General features: G+C 42.5%; 1 protein-coding gene across 1 annotated transcript in view; it reads left to right on the forward strand.

Moving 5' to 3' along the window:
• The window catches only part of l3mbtl3 (L3MBTL histone methyl-lysine binding protein 3), a 71503-nt gene extending 49634 nt beyond the window's left edge, over nucleotides 1-21869 (forward strand). Inside the window, 6 exon segments of the mRNA XM_082147724.1 lie at nucleotides 1693-1836; nucleotides 3835-3939; nucleotides 7398-7489; nucleotides 15191-15345; nucleotides 15468-15530; nucleotides 20426-21869. Of these exon segments, the coding sequence (XP_082003850.1) occupies nucleotides 1693-1836; nucleotides 3835-3939; nucleotides 7398-7489; nucleotides 15191-15345; nucleotides 15468-15530; nucleotides 20426-20569 (703 nt within the window). The 3' untranslated portion in view covers nucleotides 20570-21869.
• Nucleotides 21870-25903: the final 4034 nt, after the last annotated feature.

Raw genomic sequence — 25903 nt, forward strand, 5'->3', positions numbered from 1 at the left:
GTACCCTAATCCAGAAGTTCCCAAACTTTTCTGTCAGCCAAAACCACTTAATATTATAGATGTAAAATATTACAATATTTCAAAGCTCTTTTTAGTTGTGATGGTGCCTCAGTCCACATTACTGTTGTAGGAATCCTGTCAAATTGAATAATACTAGTAATAATAATAATAATAATAACATAACATTTAGCAATTGCACTGTAAAAGAAAACATGAATATTTTATAATAATTATTATTTTATTTTACCTTACAAGTTACAATACTAATATTTAAGTTCTTAAATTCTTCACTTCCCAACATTAAAACCGTCAAGCTTTTACCCTCAACCTGAGCTCCAGACGTCTGTGATCGGTGGATCTCTCTGAGGAGGACTATGGGTGGTGTAGTTCTTCACTGGAAATTCAGCTAGTCAACACAGCTTATTAAACAAAGAGCAATAACTATCCTTATTACAAAGTGTGTGTAAGTTCTGTTCCACTAGCGCACCAAACCGAAGTGATTATTAACCAAAATGAATGATTGTTTCGGTCCAACAGAAGGATATATTAAGACCTGAGTTGCAGTCTGACCTAATATGATTGGTTTCTTGAATGTAAAAACAAAATGAAATCAAAAAAGATCTTTGTGATGTTGACTTCAATGCAAAAAAGTGAATTTCGTACTCAGAATGTCTGTCTTGTTTTCCAGTACAAATATTGCAACATTCTTAAGTCAAGATATATTTATTTGAGAAAAAATAAATAAATAAATAAAATAAAAGAATAGCAGGTGCAAATCCTGCTGGAAAATGAAGTCAGCATCTCCATAAAGCTTGACTGCTGAAGGAAGCATGAAGTGCTCTGGAAATGTCCTGGTATACGGCTGCGTTAAGTGGACAGCACAGTGGACCAACACCAGCCGATGACATGGCTCCCCAAACCAACACAGACTGTGGAAACTTCACACTGGACTTCAAGCATCTTGGATTGTGTGTCTCTCCATTCTTCCTCCAGACTCTGGGACCTTGGTTTCCAAATGAGATGCAAAATTTGCTCTCATCAGAAAAGAGGACTTTGGTCCACTGTGCTTTATTAAATCCAGAGTCAACGCAGCCGTCTACCAGGACATTCTCAGAGCACTTCTTGCTTCCTTCATTTTCCAGCAGGATTTGCACCTGCCCACACTGCCAAAATAACCCAAACCTGGTTCAATGACCATGGTATTACTGTGTAATTACTGTCTATATAATGTATTAGTTTCACCTGTTAAGTTGAATTCTTGAAATAAATCAACTTTTTGATGATAGTCTAATTTTATGACCAGCACCTGTATATATATGTAACTGTTTAGTTATAGTTTATGCTTAAAACAAGAAAAAACACCTGCCAATGGGGTCAGAAAAACTTACTTTTCCATTTGAATTTCCCATTGCATTTTATTTTCCTGACCCTTATCGGCATGTATTTTGTCTAGTTTTAATCTTCAACTCACTCCATTCTGATCAGTTTTTCTGAAAACAAGATATTATAAGTCATTGTGCTCCTCCAGTAAATGTGTCTTGCTTTAAGAATGTTGCAATATTTGTACTGGAAAATAAGACACTAAAACTGATGAAGAAAATCTATTTTTGCAGCGTAGATACAAAGCAGCTAATGAACTACAATGATAGCAAGTCATGTTTGTGAAGTGACCCGTGCTTCCTGGTGTTTCAGTGCTGTGGGTTGCCCATATTCTGATATCAACCTTAATAAGGACTCGGTTCTGCCGGATCGCTTGAGCGGAGAGATGCCGGGAACGGGAGTGGGACGCCCGCGCAGAGCAGAACCCAACGCAGAGACTTCAGCTGACGCTAATGAGTGAGTGTTCGTTTCTCAGAGGATCTGTTTAAATATTCACAAGGCCTCTATGATGGAAAACTGCTGAACTGAGCGGGAAATATCGATGATTATGAGCTCGATCTTGCATTCATAGTTAAGTGCGTGATGTTTATCGACATGACACGAGGAATCTTTACACGTTTTCCACACGACACAATAATAACACAATGGACACAGATCATCCTGTTGAAAGGTTTCTGTCCTCTTGGTTCTTCTTGATGATGAATGACAGTGTGTTTTGTGATAGTTGTGTTGAGTTGGTTTACATAGTCTTAAAGGTACAGTAGAAAAAACAGGCTGTTTCATTCTCACTCGGTGGAAGTGGCATTTTGCGATGCATTAAAACTGAATGACTCCGGTTATAATTAATGAAGCTGTCTACACTTTCGAACTGCGCCTTCAGCTGACAGACACACTGTTCGAATAATCTCTTATTATTACATCAAAGTCAGCTCATGATGTCTCCGGCCTATTCATTTGATCTTATATGTTGCCAACCATGTCAGAGATGGAAACTCGCGTCTGGAATCCACATGTGGGCCGGGGGCCGGTTTCACAAAGCTATTTTAGACCGGTCTATAGTGTTAGACAAGTCTAAAATGTGCTCATAGTCTAGTCTAATGCAAGTTAGACTGTTTCACAAAAATAAAGACTGACTTAATTTAGACCAAAAATATTAGACACCTTACCCCCAGGCTAACTTACCCCCAGACCCCTTACCCCCAGGCTAACTTACCCCCAGACCCCTTACCCCCAGGCTAACTTACCCCCAGACCCCTTACCCCCAGGCTAACTTACCCCCAGACCCCTTACCCCCAGGCTAACTTACCCCCAGACCCCTTACCCCCAGGCTAACTTACCCCCAGACCCCTTACCCCCAGGCTAACTTACCCCCAGACCCCTTACCCCCAGACCCCTTACCCCCAGGCTAACTTACCCCCAGACCCCTTACCCCCAGGCTAACTTACCCCCAGACCCCTTACTCCCAGGCTAACTTACCCCCAGACCCCTTACCCCCAGACCCCTTACCCCCAGGCTAACTTACCCCCAGACCCCTTACCCCCAGGCTAACTTACCCCCAGACCCCTTACCCCCAGGCTAACTTACCCCCAGACCCCTTACCCCCAGACCCCTTACCCCCAGGCTAACTTACCCCCAGACCCCTTACCCCCAGGCTAACTTACCCCCAGACCCCTTACCCCCAGGCTAACTTAGGTCTAAGACTCTGTTACCTTGGCAACCAGCAGTAACAATCAGTTACATTACAAACAGCCAAAAGAAAAGGGAAAATGGCTCATAATTTAAACATTTCTTCTTGTTACTACATTCTCCGCTAAATTTCCCAAGTAAAATGTTCTTGTAACTGTTATACTCCTCCAACAAACACATATTATCCGCTGGGGTAAACTGCACTGAGCGGCTGAATGCGCTTACTCGATCCGCCATGTTTTTTGTTTTGAAAAGTGTCTTATTTTACCCAGAATGCATTGCAGTGTAGTCCTACTTAAGATAGTCAGAGTCTTAAGGTCTGATTTAGATGTCTATCTGAAGTCTGACTATCTACTCTATCTAAGCCATAGTCAAAGTCTACCTTTGTGAAACCGGCCCCGGGTCTGGGCCGACACTATGCTGCTATCTGGGCTGCCAAATAAAATTATGACATTTTTGGGGCAAAAAAACTTTCCAAGTGGGCAAAAATCTAATGGAAAATTGGCTACTTGAATTATAATCTGGAAATTTAATGTATTTTATTTATTTAGTATAAGGCAATGCTCAGGAAAGAGTAACACTTGCTCATGCAAACACATTAGCATAAATTAGCATAGTCACACTTTTGATTTGCTTATCCCGTCATGACAGGCCCTGAAAGCCACACCTGTGTTGTGTGAGATAAAACTGAGGACGTTGACATGTCTGGCCTTCTGCACACCTTCAGTGATGTGTTTGTTTCTCACTGTCTCGCCTCCATTTCTCCAGCAAACCCGTCACCCCTGCCCCATCTCACCCGGAGAAACCCAGCACGGCAACCGTCGCCATGGAAACGACTGTAAAGAAGCCTGTCGTCACAGAGACCAAGCGAAGGTTAGATTCAGTCACTCACTTCATGAAAATCTAACTTTTACAGTGTTTCTCAGTGACAACAAAACACCATCATGACGATTTTACAATTTGACTAATATACAACTATAATTTTACGTTGCAGTAATGAGTTTAAAATGTCCGGGGAATATAATGTGTAATAAATGCTCCTAACAAATGCTTAATTGTCTGTATGCAAACAGAAGATCCTCTGACAAACACACATGCAAACGAACACACACAGCTGTCCTTGACGCCGTCTGACAGGCTGATTCACTGTTTACTGGGAGTAAAGTGACGCGTCTCGGTTGCGCTGTGGACATAATGACCTGTTAGTCAACAGAGCTTTATTTTCCACACAATCTGTTGCGATGACTTGGTCCATACTATGGCTCTCTCTCCGTCATCTCGGAAGATGCACTTGCTTGTTTATCCTGAGATTGCATTTCTCCTGTTCAGCTGTTCAGAAATAGCCTTGAGAATTTTCTGTTTACTGTACAGAAGGGATTTGCATAATGAGCTTTATATTACACATGGAATATATGCAAAATCATACCTCAGCTGGAAATATTTGTGCAGATTTTAGATCCTTTTAGATCTGAGACAGTATCCGCGTTTCCATTACCCTTCAAATTGCGCAAATTGAAATTGTGAATTGAAAATACGCCCAATGGAAACACGTCAATTACGCAAAAACTCCCATTTACCGCAAAAAAGTTTTCCCGCTCGCATGAGGAGGTTTTTCAGGCAATTCGAAAAAGAAATATTTTGCAAAACTGCAATGGAAACAGTTTTTGCGCATTTCCAGGTCACCTGACGTAGATGATGAGGTGTGTTTGGACAGAATACGAGAGAGTTCTTTATTAAATTCATATAAGACAAAAGAATTACAGGAATAATGGATTCTAAACCTCAAATAAATGCCACAATCAAGACCTGGAAGCAGATCTGAGGGAGAAACACCCAGAAACACCTCATATGTGTCGCTCACAAGTATAATAAGGGTCGTTCCTTACCATTAATGCTTGGAAAACACACATACGTCTCCTTCGATTAATAATAATGGCCAGTGCAGTGGCTGGGATATAGTATATAAACCTACCAACATTCGTTGCCATGGTTTTTGGGATGATTTTACTGATCGCGAGAGGAAAAATTAAGTTTTAGTCGCATAACATCGGTTAATGGAAGTTTTGCACAAATCTGTAATGGAAACGCGCCTATTGTCTAGTAAGCCCTTCAAAGCCGTTGGCTGTGTTCGAAATGCAATACTAGCATACTAGCTCACTGCATACTGTGCAGTGTACTTTTTATACAATCTGAAGCATCCGCATACTGTGGTCACATGACCGTACGGTGCATGTTTAATTCAATGAGTAGTGTCCAGTTTTATATTAGAAATGAAAATGGCTGTTCTGGCATGCAGTAAGTCATTCCACAGATGTAGAGAATAACAGGGAACGTTCTCTGAGCTTTAGCTGTTCAGGCACGGTTCTCTCGAAATAACGATAGTTGAATGTTTGCTCAAAATGCTTGAATCTGATTGGTTGACAAACAGTCTAATGTGTGCAGTTATTTTCATGGAAACGCACGGCTAAAGTAGTTCCGGCAAGTCTCGACCGCATTACAGCTCCTTATCACTCCGCCAAATGATTTCAGTTATTTCAAAGTTCCTAAAGCCTACAGAACCAAAACCCACAACGACACTGACCAAGCAAATACACCATAGGATAAAAACGACTAAATATTTCCAAGGTTTTTTTGCCACAGAATTAAAGTTTTATAATGCATTTATCAGTTATTATGACGTTTCTCACTAGCGAGGTGCAGATAAACATAGTTTCGCTATTAGTAGACGCTGGAGCCGAACACAGTTGAGAGACACGCAGACTGAGGTCATTCACTCTCTCTCTCTCTCTCTCTAATAACTGCATTAGTCTGCTGTCAGTGGCTTAAGCCTCCATTACTAGCTCTAAAATTACGTTTTGGAATTAGAGACGGAGGTTTGGGATGAAAGGCGTAAGAAAAATAGTCCCACACACAACAGCATTTTAAGGACAAAAACCTGACAAATGTCTTGAAATACATCATCTGAACAATGCTTTGAGGCGCGATAACCTTAGCATAATCATGGCCGGATTACTAGCTCGGGTGTGCATTATTTTTCTAATAATTAAACGGCCCCTTAATGTTTCCTTAATGTTCGTATGGCCACAAAAAAGTGTAAGGTAACACTTTATAATAACTGCATGCTATTAATCATTAGTTAAGCATTACTAAACAGTTAATTCATCATTTATAAAGCATTAATAGACATTAATAAGCAGTTTATAAATACAGCTATAAATGCTTTATTCTTGATTTATAAGCATATCTATAATGTGTTTAATAATTGTATTTTCATACTTTATTAATGATCAATTTATCATTTCTAAATGAAGTATTGCATTATTTACAAACCAGTTACATTATTTACTATTATTTACAAACTAGGTGTTGTCATTGATTAATAAGATCACTTTAGTGTGAGTAAATGTAGTAGATTCAGGAGTTATAAAGCGTTTAGTAGTGGTCAGTTCACTATGTGTGTGAGCTCATCTAAAGTGAGGACTAGTTATGCCTTGTAAAGCTTTTATAAAGGAGATTTAAATACTCAGATTTCCTCTAAACAGAAAAAGGAAACAAACACACACAGAGATACAGAACATAGAAATATTAACAGCCTTTAAATCTCCTTTATAAACGCTTTACAAGGCATAACTAGTCCTCACTTTAGATGAGCTCACACACATAGTGAACTGACCACTACTAAATGCTTTATAACTCCCTGAATTAACCCTGAATTACAGTAGAAATACATGTTAATAAAGCATTTATTAACACACTAAGTAACTATTACTATATGTCTGAATAATAATATGTATTTAAACAGTTTATTAATCATTTATTTACACTTTCTAAGTGATCTTATGAACCACTGACAACTCCTAAATAACCGGTTTGTAAATAATGCAATACTTCATTTAGAAATGATAAATTGATCATTAATAAAGTATGAAAATACAATTATTAAACACATTATAGATATGCTTATAAATCAAGAATAAAGCATTTATAGCCGTATTTATAAACTGCTTATTAATGTCTATTAATGCTTTATAAATTATGAATTAACTGTTTACTAATGCTTAACTAATGATTAATAGTGTGCAGTTATTATAAAGTGTCACCAAATGTTCAGAAGAACATTCAAAAATAATGTTTTTATAACTTAATGGGAACACTAGAAAAGCGTACTTAGAGCACAAGTTTGCTGGGGTGCTGTTCTGATGATGTCATGATGAAGTGATGATGTGATGATGATGTTCTGATGATGTCATGATGATGTCATGATGAAGTGATGATGTGATGATGATGTTGTGATGATGTGATGATGATGTCGTGATGATGTTCTCCCTCAGGGTTGGTCGTCCCTGTAAAGTGCGTAAGGTGGAGGAGCCGCCGCAGGAAGAGGAAGTGGAGAGTGAGGTGTCATCAGTCACCGAAACCAAAGGTAGATCTACACCGACATCAACATATCTTCATACTATAGACCTCATGCACCAGAGAAGCGTGGGCGCCGCCATCTTTAGAATATTGTCTTTGAACTTCCGTTTTTGCGGTCGCTCTGTATATTTCTATGGCACTGCTGTCCAGGAGTGATTCGCTTTTTGAAGTGGATTTACTTAATGTTAAGTTAACGAAAGTTATCATGAGGACTGTAATGTTTAAAGCGGATGACTAAACAAATGTAAGTCGACCGGGAAGATTTGAAAACGAGCCGTTCATTAATAAACACGCAGAATCGCTGTCAAAATACAGACCGGAAGTCAAAAGACAACGAGCGCAGCGCTGAAAAGGGGCGGAGCTACATAAGGTCTATATTTACATGCAAAAACTGCTTCTTTACAGGTTAAATCAGGTGGAAGGAGCCACCTAAGGTAACGGTCACACACAGCAACAGAATCAGTGTCTGAAGCGTGTGAAATTCGATGTTGATGATGTGATTCATATTTGCAGAAGAGCTGAAATCATTTCTTCCTGTGATGACTCACTCCATCTCTCTCTCTACCTTCCTGTTTCGTGCTGGGATTGTGTCTCCTTCCAGAAGAGCTGGTCTCTCCCTCTTCCTCTCTAAAGGTTTAGTGGCAGTCACTAACGAGGAAGAGGATTGGATTCAAACAGCGGGTCCTTTGTTCCTCGGCTTAAAAGCGCTTTAACTCCGTCCGGCCGCAGAGGCAGTCGGAGAGTGAGAGATGTGAGGGTGGACTTGGAAGCATCGTGGGCGTTGCGAGGGATAATCTTCTGGGGCTCGAGACACATTTAATTGTAATGTGAGAAAAAATGATGAGGACGTTAATGAAGAAGTTTATTGCAGCTTAGCTGGGTTAAAGTACTTGAAGCACCTCGGGTCACAGCATCCTAAACTCAAACCCCAAACGCTGCGGATACAATGAGTTCATTTTCATCTTCTCCACGATAAATCAAGCTCTTTTAGTCGGTGCGCTTATTCTGCTGAAAGCAGATACAAGTGGAACGACATTTTAGGCCAGGACACTGTAAAAATAATGTTTTACAGTAATCTAGCTAAAAAAGTATCATTAGAAGGTGCTTTTATTTTAAGTCACTTGCAAATGAGGAATACAGCATAAGCGTTTCATCCTGAGGAGGCAGAAACATGAGTATTGCTGAGTTAGTTCACTGACAGGAATCTTTAGATGTCTCTTGACCTTGATGTGAGCAGAAAAGCTACAAGTAAAGTGAGATGAAAACGTGCGCCCCGATATACTTCAAGGGAAATCGAAGAACGAACAAAATCGGGTCAAAATCAAGTTCTTTTGGAGTTTGTTTTGGGAGTTCGATAAGGCAACTTTCTGGAAAATTTAGCTTTGGCCGGTAAACACCTCCCATTGGTCTGTGGCGATGATGATGTAATAGGTGGGCGTGGCTCTCAGGCTCCGCCCTTTTTGAGGTGTCAATCTTCTCCGGTTCATTTCTTCTGTTCAGACCATAGACTGTGAAAAAATATGGACGTAGTGTCCGTGACATCACCTGTAGGTTTCTGAAGACCGTTTTTGAAGCCTAAAGTGGGCGTGGCCGACCGTCGCCATCATGGCAGCGTCACTCCCGGATTTATTTATTTTTACAGTCAGACAATGAGCTGAGGTAACATGACGGCTAATGATGACTAATGACCACAGCAGCGGGAATCCACCTGTCACTCAAAAGTGGACACACCCTTAATTATGCAGAAATGTAAGGCTTAATATAATTTAAACGGATGAGTTATAAAAAAATTCACCCCCTCACAGTCGTCATGAAGGGCAACATTAGCTGTATAGACCAAAGCCACTTTTTGCTCCAGGCTGTAAACATGTGTTTTTCTGCTGTAAAGTTGGGCATTTCAACATGGGGAGATGCAGGTTTGACTCACTTTTGCAGCCGGCCTCTAGTGGCCAGTTGATGAATTGCCGTTTAATTCACTTCCGTGTTGATTTCAAGAGAGAGACGGGGGTTGCCGCTTGGCTCAGACGCAATTAAAAAGCATGAACACATTGGAGAACCACTTTATAGTAGAAACTGAAGCTGTAATTCTAACTGAAAGCGACACTGACACTGTTTTTCATATTTAATACAGTAAAACAGCTGCTTTACAGCAATCTATAGTATAAAGTGCTGTAGAAATAAACATGACGTGACTGGAGTGCTGAATCACAGAGCTGGTGCATCATCAGATGCTTTCTGAACTGCTGTTTTCTCACCGCTGGCATTTGTATCGTGTGTTTATTTAGTTATTGAGAGGAAAGCGCTCAGCACATATTGACATACTCCAGCTCTCAGCAGCGTGGACGCCATCGGGATGTTCGCTAACAGTGTGTCACTGAAAAGGAAAACCTATTTTTACCCCAAAGCGAAGAATAAAAAAGCAGATAACTTTGCCGTGAGTATATCAGGCCTTTAGGCTCATCCTGGATCATTTGCAGAGGTTCAGTTGAAGAGCAGTGATCCGGTCTAGAGACGACGAGAGCCATGACTCTCCCTGATGGTAAATAATGCAAACCTGCATGAGCGGCTGCCGGGTGTGTGGCAGGGCCTGGGGGGTGTTCGGCCGGGGACGTGACTTTGACACGGTTCCTCTAGAGGATGAAGCCGGACTCGAAGCAGCAGAGAGCGGTTGTGATGGGAGGATCTGGTGATTAATGGTGTCGTGAGCTGACACAGAATGAGCACAGACGGTTTGGAGGCAGCTCTTGCAGGCCTCAGGGATGGTTTGTATGGTTAGAGTGGGTTGTAAGGCAGTGGAGATGCCCGAGTCTGCTTGACTGTGGTGGGATAGTGCCAGTGAGGACAGATATGTTGATGATGAATGTGATTGCGGACCAAAAACCTTTAGATGTGTGCACCTGGGCATATGCTTGAATACGGTAAATCCTGCCAGAAGTTAAGTGGAACTGTGGGAGTTTCTGGGGAAATGGGTCAATCCCACTATGCAGTGCATTTCCCCATCACACATGCCGTAATATATTGGATAAAATGTTAAGTTGACAGTTTTGGCAGATTTTCTTTTAGCACAAAATCACAATTAATAATAATAATAATAATAATAATATGTTTATTTTTTATAGCGCCTTTCAAGAACCCAAGGTCGCTTCACAAAATAATACAAATAGTAGACAGACAAAAGAAACACGCAATCAACTTATTATTGGAAGCCAGTGAAGTTGATGAAGGATAGGGATAATATGTGCAGATTTTGTATTATATGTAAGTGCTCGAGCAGCAGAGTTTTGTACCATTTGTAGGCGATGTATTGCTTTGGTGGGTAGGCCGCTGTATAAGGAGTTACAGTAGTTATGAAAGCATGAATAACAGTTTCAGCATCTCCAAAGTTAAGAGAAGGGCGTATACAAACAATATTCCGCAAGTGTTGCGCAATTAAAAGAGTATAGGGGTGAATTTAAAGGGATAGTTTAAATTCCCCAAAAAACTGTCCTCATTTACTCACCATCATGTGCTTTCACAACAGCAGGACTCAAAAGAGGATATTCATTCCGTCAATATTGTTTTAATTGATTGTTGAACTGCGGTAATACTGCTGTGAGACATGAGACTTTAATATAGTATAAGCTAAAAACCCAAACTGTTTATAATATTCAGTAATATTATCGATTTAACTGCACTGATACTATCAAATGAGAGCAAATTTGAACTGCATTCACACACTAACTTTGCAACATCAACACTATTATTCAAATGAACTTAATCAACACTAAACTGAATTGATGTGAGTAATTACGCTATTTTCTTCTGTAGAGCTGCTTTACAGCTCAATTAAATGTTGTTTTTTTATTGACGAACTTTGCATCATTAACACTGTTATTTTCCAGTTAATTTCTGTGAAGCTGCTTTGAAACAATCTCTATTGTATAAAGCGCTATAGAAATAATTGCGAATTTTGCACTGGCATCCCATAATGCATTCAGATTCTAATGCCTCAATAATTATATGAAACAAACACACTGCACTGAGACATAACCTGATATACGCACTCTCGTCGCCACTTCATTTGTCTTTTTGAGTGTCTAGTGCAAGTTCGTGTCATTTTTTACTTTTTCACTGGAGTACATTAGAGGATGATTTAGGAGAGTTTCATCCAGGTTTAATAGACTGAGAACAAACATACTCTACTGCCACTTAGATATCTAGATGTACTCTGCCGCATGGTTTTTATGAATTCCCTTGAGGAAGTGTTTTTATGACAGCTAATGACTTGGATAGGGCCATTATCAGAGACATTTATGTGTTTATATAACAGACATCAGATGGTTCCCACTGGCTATGTGCTCTGTTAATGAATGTCTGAAACTGAGCATCCATAGCCTGATAACTGTGCAGTGATTATCCAGTACTGACTGCACTCATTCACCTTAGTGTCATCACTAGAGCGCTACTCACACTGAAGTACGAGCATGTTGTGAAGGTCTGAATATAAGGGTGCTTTCACACTTAGTCCGAAGCAGAGTTCGATAGCGCCCCCTTCATCTGCGATTGTGTTCACACTGTGTTTTTGTGCCAGAACCACAGTACATTTGCATCATCAGAGCAACAGCTGTTGCTACTGAAGAGCCCCTTTCACACAGAGATTACGGAAAATATAATGTGTCCCGGGATGGTTTGATTTTGGTTAATTCACACTGCCATTGATTTTCCGGAATCTGTGAGTGCGTTCACACACATCCCGTAAGACACGCGACGTCAGGATGTGACGCGTAACGTACGCGTCGAAAACATGTACGCCAACGCATCGCGTACTGTTCCACAAAGCTGGTGAACGATCTCAGCTTCAGCGCGGATAGTAAGGAGCTCCTGGTCTCGGCTTCATTCCAGTTTGCAGACTTTTTTTCGTTCTTTCTTTGTTTGATGACGAACACAAACTTCTTCTAAGATCAACAGAGTCGCGCGATGGCACGTGCGTCATCACTACGACACACCCCTTACGGCATTGGTCCTGGCTTTTGTTCACAGAGGGCGCGTTCCGGGACTGATCCCGGCAATGTTACTAGGTCCCCATCCCGGCGTCGATCCCGGCATCAATCCCAGGACGTGTTTGCGTTCACACAGAAGGCACTCAAGCAATTTTACGGCAATTTCCCGGGATCAACGCGCTGTGTGAAAGGGGCTTAGGTGACACAGGAGAAAGCAGCTAAATAAATAGAGTTGTTCACCCCACTTTTATAATTTTGTTTTTGAAACTTTGCTTCAAAGCATCAACACAGAACGTCACTTGCATCTGTCTACCCCAAAGAACACAAAGTCCATCTCTGCTGGAAAATCACTGGTCATCAGTAGCGGTTCACTTACAGCACCTTTAAGTGCAGAGAGATGACATCTTCCTGTATTGACGACGTTATCTTGAGATAAGCACGCTTTCTTAAAACGTTCTGGGCCGTGTTTCCCGAAAGCATTGTGAGCTAAGTTGATTGTAGATAACATGGTCTCCATGATCATCTTGGGCTCATGATGCTTTTAGGAAACGCAGCCCAGTTCCTTTTTGTTCCAACTTCAAAGAAGGACTCTGTCAGAGTGAATGAGCCATGAACGGCCAGCGGTGGGTGAGGGTGTTGTGTCAGTGTTCGGCCTCCAGCACGGAGCACGACGGCTCATGAGCGCTGAAGTGGACCAGTTGAGAAGCTGATGAATTTCCATGGCTTTTGGCGCCGCAAGAAGGCTACTTTATTCATAAGGCGGTTCCAAACAAATGAAAAAATAGCAACACCCACAAGGTGAAGAGCACAGATGAGGACAGTAATTTTGTCAATTATGAACAAGATTTACTTTCACTGTCAAATTTCAACAAATATCTCTCAGATTTAAACAGTTTAATTAGTGTTACTGCAGCCAATTAGACCTGCCACTGTCTATGATGTCATCAATAATAATGAAACGGCAATAATGCTGAGAAAAAGAGAAAAGTCACTCTTACTTGTCTGTCATGTATAGCGTGGTATTAGACGCAGGATTCACACATGGAGACTTTTAACGCTTTCCTCGCCATTGACAGAATTTTTCAGCAATCCGTGTTTCCACTGTTATACGGTAGGGGGCGCTATTACACATCTTCTGAAAGAGTTCTGAATCTCACGGCCCATGTTTACATTACAGTACTAAATCATTCCTAAGTTTTCCCCTTTTGACTGGATGGTAATGAAACTCAAAGACGTGTTGGTGTTCAGTTTCATCTAATTGCTTTGATAGCATGGGATTTCTTGGATTCTGAATATATTTCAATATGGTTTTACTGTAGAAATGGTGCAAATTTCTCTTATTCATGTTTGTGTTTTGTTAGGTTTTTAACTTACTTTGAACAGTTTTGAACAGAGAATGTAAACGTGTGCAATTTGGCCTGTAGGGTCAGTAGCACCTCACTGCAGTACACGAGATCCAGGGGGTGGAGCTGGATCAGATCTAAGGGGTGGAGATTGGTAGGTTTAGGGGTGGGTTTAGGGATCAGGGAGTGGAGATGGGTAGGTTTAGGGGTGGGTTTAGGGATCAGGGAGTGGAGATGGGTAGGTTTAGGGGTGGGTTTAGGGATCAGGGAGTGGAGATGGGTAGGTTTAGGGGTGGGTTTAGGGATCAGGGAGTGGAGATGGTAGGTTTAGGGGTGGGTTTAGGGATCAGGGAGTGGAGATGGGTAGGTTTAGGGGTGGGTTTAGGGATCAGGGAGTGGAGATGGGTAGGTTTAGGGATCAGGGGGTGGAGTTTGGTAGGTTTAGGTATATGTAAGGTGGGAGGAGTTGGATCTGGATCCAACTCCTCCCCCTGGATTTCGTGTTCTGCAGTGAGGACCATCTCCAGTGGTCATTGAGTTTTGGTGATGTTTGTGTCTTAAGTGAGAAAAGAATTCATGTCAATTGAAAGATGTCGGCATTGAATGCATTTTGTGTCAAAGCAATGATAAATGATCCTCGGCTTACCTCACATAGACTGATGCTGTGATCACTGAGTGAAGAGAGTAGAACAAGTCACCTAAGTATTGAGAAATGTGAAATAGTGATAAAAAAAAAAAACTAATGGATGTTGATCATTAATATCTTTTACTGTACATTTAATTGTGGACTTTTGCCTATTTGAGTCTGTAATAATGTAACTATAGCAGAGCTGTGTGTCCTCTTGCCCTCATGAAAATGGATTATGGATTATGGATGGATATTAATTATCATTAAATGGATTTAACACAGTGTCTTTCTCAGGTTACCATGGTTACAGTCGTAACTGAGATGTTTTCTTCCGGGAACGAACATATCACAATATTCCTAATTTTTAATAATTTGTGCCCAAGCTATACGCAGAATAAAGGGGCGGGGCCTGGTTGAGTTAGTTAGTAGTGTGTTAAACTGGTGGTTATGGAAAGGGGCGGGACATTTCCCAAACACACTCGAAGTGCTCGACCAATCACGACACACTGATCCAGCTGACCAATCAGAGCACAGTGTGCTTTTCAGAAGGAGAGGCGTCATAGAGACAGGAAGTAAACAGAGCGTTACTGACAGACTGGGAAGAGAGGATCCGCAACAATGGAGAATATGAGGAGAATAATCAACATTCAAGCAGGAAAACCTGTTCTAGTAGAGCCTGAGAAACATCAAGACTTTGAGAAAGGGCAGAATAGCTCTTTAATAACTCTCCCTTCTCTCTCTCTCTCTCTCTCTCTTAGAGTTGACTCTGCAGCAGGCTTTGCACCAGTCTGTATTCATGCCATGTTCCAGCCCGTCTCCCAGCATGCCTCACTGCTGGGATCAGCACAGCAAGCTGCTTCCGACAGTGGCGGGCATCACGGCCGGTAAAGTGGCAGCGTGGAGCGTGGATGAGGTACACCTGTTACGCTTTGTTGAGTTAATGCTGTGTTATTGTAGGTCAGCTGATTGGTTCTGAACCCAGCTGTTGTAAACTGCAGTGTCGTACCTCCTCTAATCCTCATTGTTATTCTGTAGGTGATTGAGTTTATCCAAGGACTTCCAGGCTGCAAAGAACAAGTGCGCACCTTCAGAGAGGAGGTAAATTATTCCCTTTAATTACGAGCAGAGTCAGAATGACTGAATCCTCAGAGAAGTGCTTAACTAGTCCTTCATCGTGAGGTTTGGCAGCAGGAGGAACTGGAGCATTTAAGGAACAGAATCTCATGGTGCTTAAGGAAGAGAGAGCGAACGGTGCATGATGGGATATGTGAGAAGATCTCATTGAAAACATTTTTAGGCATGTCAAGTCATCCCACGTCACTGCATCTCGCCCGTTTACCACTAACAAGAGTGTTCATCAGGCCAGAGGGCTAAAGCTTTAAATACTCCTGTTCTCTCTCTGTCTATCTGCTCTTCCTCCTCTCTCTCTGTCTATCTGCTCTTCCTCTCTCTCTCTCTCTCTCTCTGTCTATCTGCTCTTCCTCCTCTCTCTCTGTCTATCTGCTCTTCCTCTCTCTCTCTGTCTATCTGCTCTTCCTCCTCTCTCTCTCTCTGTCTATCTGCTCTTCCTCCTCTCTCTCTGTCTATCTGCTCTTCCTCTCTCTCTCTCTGTCTATCTGCTCTTCCTCTCTCTCTCTGTCTATCTGCTCTTCCTCCTCTCTCTGTCTATCTGCTCTTCCTCTCTCTCTCTGTCTATCTGCTCTTCCTCTCTCTCTCTCTGTCTATCTGCTCTTCCTCTCTCTCTCTCTCTCTCTCTGTCTATCTGCTCTTCCTCCTCTCTCTCTGTCTATCTGCTCTTCCTCTCTCTCTCTCTCTCTCTCTGTCTATCTGCTCTTCCTCCTCTCTCTCTGTCTATCTGCTCTTCCTCTCTCTCTCTGTCTATCTGCTCTTCCTCCTCTCTCTCTCTCTGTCTATCTGCTCTTCCTCCTCTCTCTCTGTCTATCTGCTCTTCCTCTCTCTCTCTCTGTCTATCTGCTCTTCCTCTCTCTCTCTGTCTATCTGCTCTTCCTCCTCTCTCTGTCTATCTGCTCTTCCTCCTCTCTCTCTGTCTATCTGCTCTTCCTCTCTCTCTCTGTCTATCTGCTCTTCCTCTCTCTCTCTCTGTCTATCTGCTCTTCCCCTCTCTCTCTCTCTCTCTCTGTCTATCTGCTCTTCCTCCTCTCTCTCTGTCTATCTGCTCTTCCTCTCTCTCTCTGTCTATCTGCTCTTCCTCTCTCTCTCTGTCTATCTGCTCTTCCTCTCTCTCTCTGTCTATCTGCTCTTCCTCTCTCTCTCTGTCTATCTGCTCTTCCTCTCTCTCTCTCTGTCTATCTGCTCTTCCTCCTCTCTCTGTCTATCTGCTCTTCCTCCTCTCTCTGTCTATCTGCTCTTCCTCTCTCTCTCTGTCTATCTGCTCTTCCTCCTCTCTCTGTCTATCTGCTCTTCCTCTCTCTCTCTGTCTATCTGCTCTTCCTCCTCTCTCTCTGTCTATCTGCTCTTCCTCCTCTCTCTGTCTATCTGCTCTTCCTCCTCTCTCTCTCTGTCTATCTGCTCTTCCTCCTCTCTCTCTGTCTATCTGCTCTTCCTCCTCTCTCTGTCTATCTGCTCTTCCTCCTCTCTCTCTCTGTCTATCTGCTCTTCCTCCTCTCTCTCTGTCTATCTGCTCTTCCTCCTCTCTCTGTCTATCTGCTCTTCCTCCTCTCTCTCTCTGTCTATCTGCTCTTCCTCCTCTCTCTCTCTGTCTATCTGCTCTTCCTCTCTCTCTCTGTCTATCTGCTCTTCCTCTCTCTCTCTCTGTCTATCTGCTCTTCCTCCTCTCTCTCTGTCTATCTGCTCTTCCTCCTCTCTCTCTGTCTATCTGCTCTTCCTCCTCTCTCTCTGTCTATCTGCTCTTCCTCCTCTCTCTGTCTATCTGCTCTTCCTCCTCTCTCTCTCTGTCTATCTGCTCTTCCTCCTCTCTCTCTCTGTCTATCTGCTCTTCCTCTCTCTCTCTGTCTATCTGCTCTTCCTCTCTCTCTCTCTGTCTATCTGCTCTTCCTCCTCTCTCTGTCTATCTGCTCTTCCTCCTCTCTCTCTCTGTCTATCTGCTCTTCCTCCTCTCTCTGTCTATCTGCTCTTCCTCCTCTCTCTCTCTGTCTATCTGCTCTTCCTCCTCTCTCTCTGTCTATCTGCTCTTCCTCCTCTCTCTGTCTATCTGCTCTTCCTCCTCTCTCTCTCTGTCTATCTGCTCTTCCTCCTCTCTCTCTCTGTCTATCTGCTCTTTCTCTCTCTCTCTCTGTCTATCTGCTCTTCCTCCTCTCTCTCTGTCTATCTGCTCTTCCTCCTCTCTCTGTCTATCTGCTCTTCCTCTCTCTCTCTGTCTATCTGCTCTTCCTCTCTCTCTCTGTCTATCTGCTCTTCCTCCTCTCTCTCCTCCTCCTCTCTCTCTGTCTATCTGCTCTTCCTCCTCTCTCTCTGTCTATCTGCTCTTCCTCTCTCTCTCTGTCTATCTGCTCTTCCTCCTCTCTCTGTCTATCTGCTCTTCCTCTCTCTCTCTGTCTATCTGCTCTTCTTCTCTCTCTCTGTCTATCTGCTCTTCCTCTCTCTCTCTGTCTATCTGCTCTTCCTCCTCTCTCTCTGTCTATCTGCTCTTCCTCCTCTCTCTCTGTCTATCTGCTCTTCCTCCTCTCTCTCTCTGTCTATCTGCTCTTCCTCCTCTCTCTCTGTCTATCTACTCTTCCTCCTCTCTCTGTCTATCTGCTCTTCCTCCTCTCTCTCTCTGTCTATCTGCTCTTCCTCCTCTCTCTCTCTGTCTATCTGCTCTTCCTCCTACTCTCTCTGTCTATCTGCTCTTCCTCTCTCTCTCTGTCTATCTGCTCTTCCTCCTCTCTCTCTGTCTATCTGCTCTTCCTCCTCTCTCTGTCTATCTGCTCTTCCTCCTCTCTCTCTGTCTATCTGCTCTTCCTCCTCTCTCTGTCTATCTGCTCTTCCTCCTCTCTCTCTCTGTCTATCTGCTCTTCCTCCTCTCTCTCTCTGTCTATCTGCTCTTCCTCCTCTCTCTCTGTCTATCTGCTCTTCCTCCTCTCTCTGTCTATCTGCTCTTCCTCTCTCTCTCTGTCTATCTGCTCTTCCTCTCTCTCTCTGTCTATCTGCTCTTCCTCCTCTCTCTCTGTCTATCTGCTCTTCCTCCTCTCTCTGTCTATCTGCTCTTCCTCCTCTCTCTCTCTGTCTATCTGCTCTTCCTCCTCTCTCTCTGTCTATCTGCTCTTCCTCCTCTCTCTCTGTCTATCTGCTCTTCCTCCTCTCTCTCTAGTCTATCTGCTCTTCCTCTCTCTCTCTAGTCTATCTGCTCTTCCTCTCTCTCTCTGTCTATCTGCTCTTCCTCCTCTCTCTCCTCCTCCTCTCTCTCTGTCTATCTGCTCTTCCTCCTCTCTCTCCTCCTCCTCTCTCTCTGTCTATCTGCTCTTCCTCTCTCTCTCCTCCTCCTCTCTCTCTGTCTATCTGCTCTTCCTCCTCTCTCTCCTCCTCCTCTCTCTCTGTCTATCTGCTCTTCCTCCTCTCTCTCCTCCTCCTCTCTCTCTGTCTATCTGCTCTTCCTCCTCTCTCTCCTCCTCCTCTCTCTGTCTATCTGCTCTTCCTCCTCTCTCTCCTCCTCCTCTCTCTCTGTCTATCTGCTCTTCCTCTCTCTCTCTGTCTATCTGCTCTTCCTCCTCTCTCTCCTCCTCCTCTCTCTCTGTCTATCTGCTCTTCCTCCTCTCTCTCCTCCTCCTCTCTCTCTGTCTATCTGCTCTTCCTCCTCTCTCTCTGTCTATCTGCTCTTCCTCCTCTCTCTCCTCCTCTCTCTCTCTGTCTCTCTGCTCTTCCTCTCTCTCTCTCTGTCTATCTGCTCTTCCTCCTCTCTCTCTGTCTCTCTGCTCTTCCTCTCTCTCTGTCTATCTGCTCTTCCTCCTCTCTCTCTGTCTATCTGCTCTTCCTCTCTCTCTCTCTGTCTATCTGCTCTTCCTCTCTCTCTCTCTGTCTATCTGCTCTTCCTCTCTCTCTCTCTGTCTATCTGCTCTTCCTCCTCTCTCTCTCTCCTCCTGTTCTCTTCTGTGTCTTTACCTTTTGTTTTCTAATTGTATTTACTATGTGCAAATGGGAACTGCATGAATGAGTGCTGACAGACATTGGGGTCCAAAAGTCTGACAAAATTATTGTCTTTTATATTATAAAACCGATTATTGTGTTCCACTAATTTGACAGGTCAAGTGTTTTTGCAAGAATGCGCATATATATATTAGAACAGCAGTGCTTCTCTTTTTATTTTTTTGAAAAACTAGGTAAGTAACTATTGCATCTAAAATGGAAGTTACTTCAACGTGAAACACTTCTTGTTTATTGAACTGTTGGATTAAATCAGTGTCACACTCTTAATATCCTGCAGCCAATCCACTCCATGCACACAGCTGTCACGCTCAATCAATCACTCTAAATCATGCGATTGATTGTCTAAATTCACTTGTAGCATTTAAAGTGATTGATTTTAGTTTTTAGTGGTTTCATTTTAATTTATTTAGACAAATGATTGTTTCAGTATTGTCCATTAATCCGTTATCATCAGCCGTAATATGAAAATAATTATAGACTTATCGTATCGGCTAGAATTTTAATATTGGTGCATTCTTAATTATAAATGATCTGATCTAAATATGAAGATAAAATAATCAATTGAGATGAAGCACCTTTCATTTGTGCAGTGTAGGATCATACATATCCACATCAACACATTATTATTTCATATATTGCACATTTTCCATTGAATTGCCAGCAAAAATGATGAATAATCACCAAATGTCACAGAATGCCAAATGTCTCTGTTTGTAAACAGACATGAGATCAGCAGTCAGTTGTGTGTGTGTGTGTGTGTGTGTGTGTGTGTGTGTGTGTGTGTGTGTGTGTGTGTGTGTGTGTGTGTGTGTGTGTGTGTGTGTGTGTGTGTGTGTGTGTGTGTGTGTGTGTGTGTGTTTATCAGCTGATTTATTGTTGTTTGGTTTCAGCAAATTGACGGAGAGGCCTTCCTGTTACTGACTCAGGTGGACCTGGTGAAGATCCTCAGCATTAAACTAGGACCTGCGCTGAAAATTTACAACTCCATCCTGATGTTTAAAACCACTGAGAACTCGGCCTGCAACGAACTCTGACCCGCCCAGACCGCAGAGCCGAGAGCGTTCATTACCGCTTCAGTCAAAGGGCTCGTCGTGAAGGTTCATACAGTATATACATGACACTATTGCACATACTGAACAAGATTTAGATTATGCCAGAATGAGCAGGTTGAGCACATATAATGACATTCATAATTCATTTAGACAGACACTTCTCTGCACCATCCTTTATAAACGTGTATATGTATGCAGTTATTAAGTCACATGACGGTTTCATGTCGTGCCCTCTCGTTACGGGGTGGGTGAGAATGTATATTTCGTTCGCTGAGGGGTTATCGGAGCGCCTTTCTGAACTCAGGTGCTATATGAATGCAGGTACATGCACTGAAGAGCCGCACAATTTCTGTTTCCAGGTAGAGTTTCTCTTTCTCTTCTTTACTTCATAGCTGTTGATCATTTAAGTGTTTGCAGAGGGATATCTGTGTCCTTTGCACTTCATCGTTTATCCTGAAAATGCTTCCATTCAAGTCAGTCTCTGTCATGTTCAGATTATCTGAACACTTACTTTAGAGAGCTAGTCAAATTTAACTCAAAAGAGCAAGTGTGAGGTTAGAAAATAAGACGTTTTGTGAAATCCATCAACACCAGTTCTGCTCTTTGATTTTCTTGTTTCTAGAGTGCTGTGATGTCATAATAATGCATCATAAACCGTCCTTCTCTTCTTCATCACGACTGCAGTCATCATTAGTCATGGATTGCAGTGTGTAAAGTATAAAGGCCAATGTATTTTTCCATGTTTTCTCTTTTTTTGTTTCGATACGGTGGATGTATAAATGGAGAACGAAGGGTTAAAGCTACACTCGAGGCACAAATAAACATTGTGAGAGCCATATCTGGTATTTTGTAATAGAATGTGCACAGTATGAGAAAAAAAGTGTAATTTTCCTTTAATATACAGACATGAGTATTAATTTTGCTTCTGTTGCTGAGGCATGCAGCGTTAAATACAGGAAACTTCACATTTATTCAAGTTTAATATTTTGACTATTTAAAATGAAGTGATGGAATGTGAACACGTTTGTTAACAAATCTAAACAATTGTATAGTGTTGAAATGCTGGTTTTACTCAGCTGTATGATTTTTCATATATTCAAAACTCATTTATCATGTAAATTTTTTTTGTCACGGGAGCTTGTGACGAACAGTTGGTTTGGGGATTTGAGATGAAATATAAAAACGTGTAAATAAGGAATGGTTTAGTGTGGATGTGCAGCACTGGTGTGTGGACTACTAAACTTCACTGTAATTCATTTGCAAATAAACTTGATGATCCAAAGGTCTGTGTCAACACAATGGTCTTTTTAATGTTTGCATAATTTAGATTAAAATGTGGTGTCTATTTTGCTGCTGGTTTTCAGGATTTGATTTCATTAGGATACTATACTGCAGTATTCCTCAACCTCTGATTGATTGATTGATTGATTGATTGACCTCCTGCTGAATAAAACATGGAACATGATCCATAAACACTATGGGCCCATATTTTAACGATCCGAAACGCAAGTATCAAGCGCGAAACGCAAGTAACTTTGTGGGCGGATCTCGGGCGCTGTTGCTATTATACCGGCGGGATAAATGACTCTTGCACCCGACGCAAATCTAAAATGTGTTGGTCTGAAGTAGCTTCATTACTCATAGGTGTGGTTTGGGCGTAACGTGAAATAAACCAATCAGAGCATCATCTCACATTCCCTTTAAGAGCAGGCGCGTTTGTTCTATGGCGGATTGCTATTATAACGGCGGATTTGCCAGACGAGCGCCAGGAGCGGTTCACAGCCGAGGAGACCGACGTTCTCGTCAGGGCCGTAAAACACAGAGAAGTGACATTGGGGATGGAGAAACACACCCAGATTAGCTTCCGTTAAACAGGCGTATAATAATTTGGGTAAATGTGTAAGCTAGATTTATGCCTATTATTTCACATCTTCATGGACACAACAATGATTTCCCTCGTGTGGTAATATTTTTCCTTGTAATAATGTATGGTTTTCTAAAAATGAGAACTGCTGCGTCTGTGTGTAGATGAGAGAAGCAAAGTGCATGCGCGTTGTGCACACGCTACATTGATTATGGCCAAGCATGCGCCCTTAAAATTCTTAAGGGAATCCTTTTGAAGGAAAGATCTATAATAATATTCTTTATTTTTTATTTTTATAAGTACTGTATTTTATTTTTCTAAACTGTTTTAATTATTCTTATTTCTTTTTATTATTTTAATTTCTTCTATGTAAAGCACTTTGAATTGCCATTGTGTATGAAATGTGCTATATAAATAAACTTGCCTTGCCTAAAATAGCATATGAATAACATGCGCAACGCGCCACTGACTTTAGACTAGGTTTCTCCTGGTCAGTGGAGGAATTGTTTTCTAAACCTGCAAAATAGCACCAGGGAACGTTTGCGCTGGAACACGCCTCCTCCTTTCGCTGAACCGCCCCCGGGAGCGCAAGTTCATTCCCTAATTTACCGACGTGCGTCTGTGGAGGGAAAAGTCCGCTGTGTGTCGGGTGCAAAATCGGAATGACACATGCGTCGGTGTACAAAGTCAATTGCGCTGTGTGTAAGATAGGGCCCCATGTGATTAATGACTCTTGAAATGACCTCCAAAAAAATTGGTACTGGCAGAATAGATAACCCTCTTTAATAAAACCCTGAGAGAACATGCACTGTGATCTCTCTCTGAACTCGATCTAAACCAGGTTGGATTTGTTTGTTTTCTTGAGCATTAAACATACTCTGAAACTCAGAGTTTGTTCAGCTAGCTTCTGCAACTGCCCACAGACAAAAGCTGCAAGGAAATATCTGCGAACAAAATGTGACAGCTGGAGCCACTTAAACATGGGCCCATATCGAAGAGAGAAAGACCTCATTTTTTGATGCAAAATGGCATTCAGTGCAACATTGCAAGGATCTAGTAGCTACTACTTGCATCACACAGTTATGTCTACACTTACCAAAGGCTTATTTTGTTGATCTCTGGAGATGTTGACAAAAATGTGCTCGGTAACGACATTCTCCAGGGATTGATCTATTAACAGACCTCTGCTTCCAACTGGGCAAGTCTGAACATGTGTCTGGTGTTGGAAGGAAGCTTTATATATTCGTCTTGTGTACGTTCCTTTCTTTAAACTCATTAATCTAAAAAAAATTTACACATTTCACCCAGATTCTGGTCACACTCCCCCCTTATCTACAAACTCAAAGATAATTCCTGCTCTTGTAATCTCACAATCTTAGTGTTAAGGGAAATATACCTGTATATGTGTTTTTAACAGGCCCTCAAAGAAATTTGACAGTATGAATGTTGAATATTCATTCATGCTTCGTAGGGGCCGTAACCAGGGTCCAGGGTGTCAAGAATTGAAACTTAAATAGGGAGACGTGTCAGGGTTTATTCTGAGATAACAATCGGCTGGATGTACATTATTCCGCTTATTACACAGCTACTTGCCATATAAGTAAATAATTAGACACGAAAGTCGAAGTTGCGGCAAGTTCAAACTAGACAGACAATTAAGGGGTACAGCAGCTGCAATTGTATGAAACGAGAGAGTGAGTCCACGATTCTGGAGGACATCATTAAATAACTGCTTAAAAGAACAGCAAAGAAAACGCACACCATTTTACGTGCAAGTTAAAGAAAATAACTTAATGCAAAGAGAATGTAACTGCACACTCACTTACCAACTTTTCGGCACAAGTAGCCTTTGTCAAGGTCTCTAACTTCAGTAACCCGGATGAGCCTGTGTTATCTGTTTTCAGCAGTTGTTATCTGGGAATAAGGTACAGCTAAATGGTGCGATCGAGCAATCAGAATCAAGTATTTAGATTTAAATGCAAAAGAAGAGGCATGAGAGTTGGCTGTTTGAAATGTTTGCAATACTACCTTTTAACGTTAGAGAAGTACCATATGTTTAAAGCTGCATTTACCAAACTCAAGGACTGCTTCGTTTCAGCCCCCATTCTTGTCGCCCCTGATCCCTCTCGTCAGTTTGTGGTGGAGGCATCAGAGATGGGGGAAGGTGCAGTTCTCTCCCAGCGCTCTTCCGTGGACGGCAAGGTGCATCCGTGCGCTTATTTTTCTCATCGTTTGTCATTACGACATTGGTAATAGAGAATTGTTGGCAGTCAAGTTAGCCTTGGAGGAGTGGCGTCATTGGTTGGAGGGTTCGGGGGTACCGTTCATTGTTTGGATCGATCACAAGAACCTTGAAAACAGGTCCGCTAAATGACTTAACTCTAGGCAGGCTCGATGGGCACTTTTTTTCACATCTCCTAGTACCGTCCAGGTTCCAAAAACATCAAGCCTGACGCATTGTCCCGTATTTTTGACCAATCAGAATGCCCGGTTTCTCCCGAGTCCATCATACCACAGAGATCTGTGGTTTCAATGTTAACTTGGGAGATTGAATCGAAGGTGCGCATGGCCTTACATGGGGTAGTGCCTCCGCCCGGGTGCCCACCGGGTCATTTATTCGTGCCAGAGAGATTACGGTCCAACGTTATTCGGCGGGGTCATTGTTCCATGGTGTCTTGTCAACCCAGGAGTCAATCGTACAATTTTTCTTACAGACGGTTCTGGTGGCAAACTATGGCTCGCGACACACATCGTTTTGTATTGGCCTGCTCGGTCTGTGCCAGTTGTAAGACTTCTACTCGACCTCCTGCTGGGCTCCTTCAACCGTTGTCAGTTCCTTCGAGACCCTGGTCACACATTGCGCTAGATTTCGTTACGGGCCTCCCTTTCTCACAGGGTAACACGGTGGTTGTAACCGTGGTGGACAGGTTCTCGAAGGCTACTCATTTCATCCCTCTGCCCAAATTACCTTCTGCCAGAGAGACAGCGGTTGCTGTCATAGACCACGTCTTTCGTATTCATGGCCTCCCGACGGACGTGGTCTCTGACAGGGGTCCCCAGTTTACTCCGTTTGAGTGTAGTTTAGGGTACCAGCCACCAATTTTTCCCAGTCTGGAATCCGAAGTCGTGGTTCCCTCTGCTCACGAATTTGTCCAGAGGTGCAGACGAAACTGGAGAAGAGCTCTTCTCCGGGTGGGTTTGCGCACCAAGGCCCAGGCCGATCGCCACCAGTCGAAGCCTCTCATCTACGTCATTGGTCAAAAAGTGTGGCTTTCATCTACTGATATTCCTCTCCGCTCCGTCTGTAGAAAACGTGCTCCCAAAGTCATTGGCCCGTTTACCGTCACCAAGATCCTTAGCCCGGTGACGGTTCGACTCAAACTTCCTACGGCGTAACGGAGAATTCATCCCGTCTTCCATGTTTCAAAGATTAAACCACTTATTCGTTCTGC

This window comes from Leuciscus leuciscus (assembly GCF_965113295.1).
Source record: "Leuciscus leuciscus genome assembly, chromosome: 19".
Lineage (NCBI taxonomy): Eukaryota > Metazoa > Chordata > Actinopteri > Cypriniformes > Leuciscidae > Leuciscus > Leuciscus leuciscus.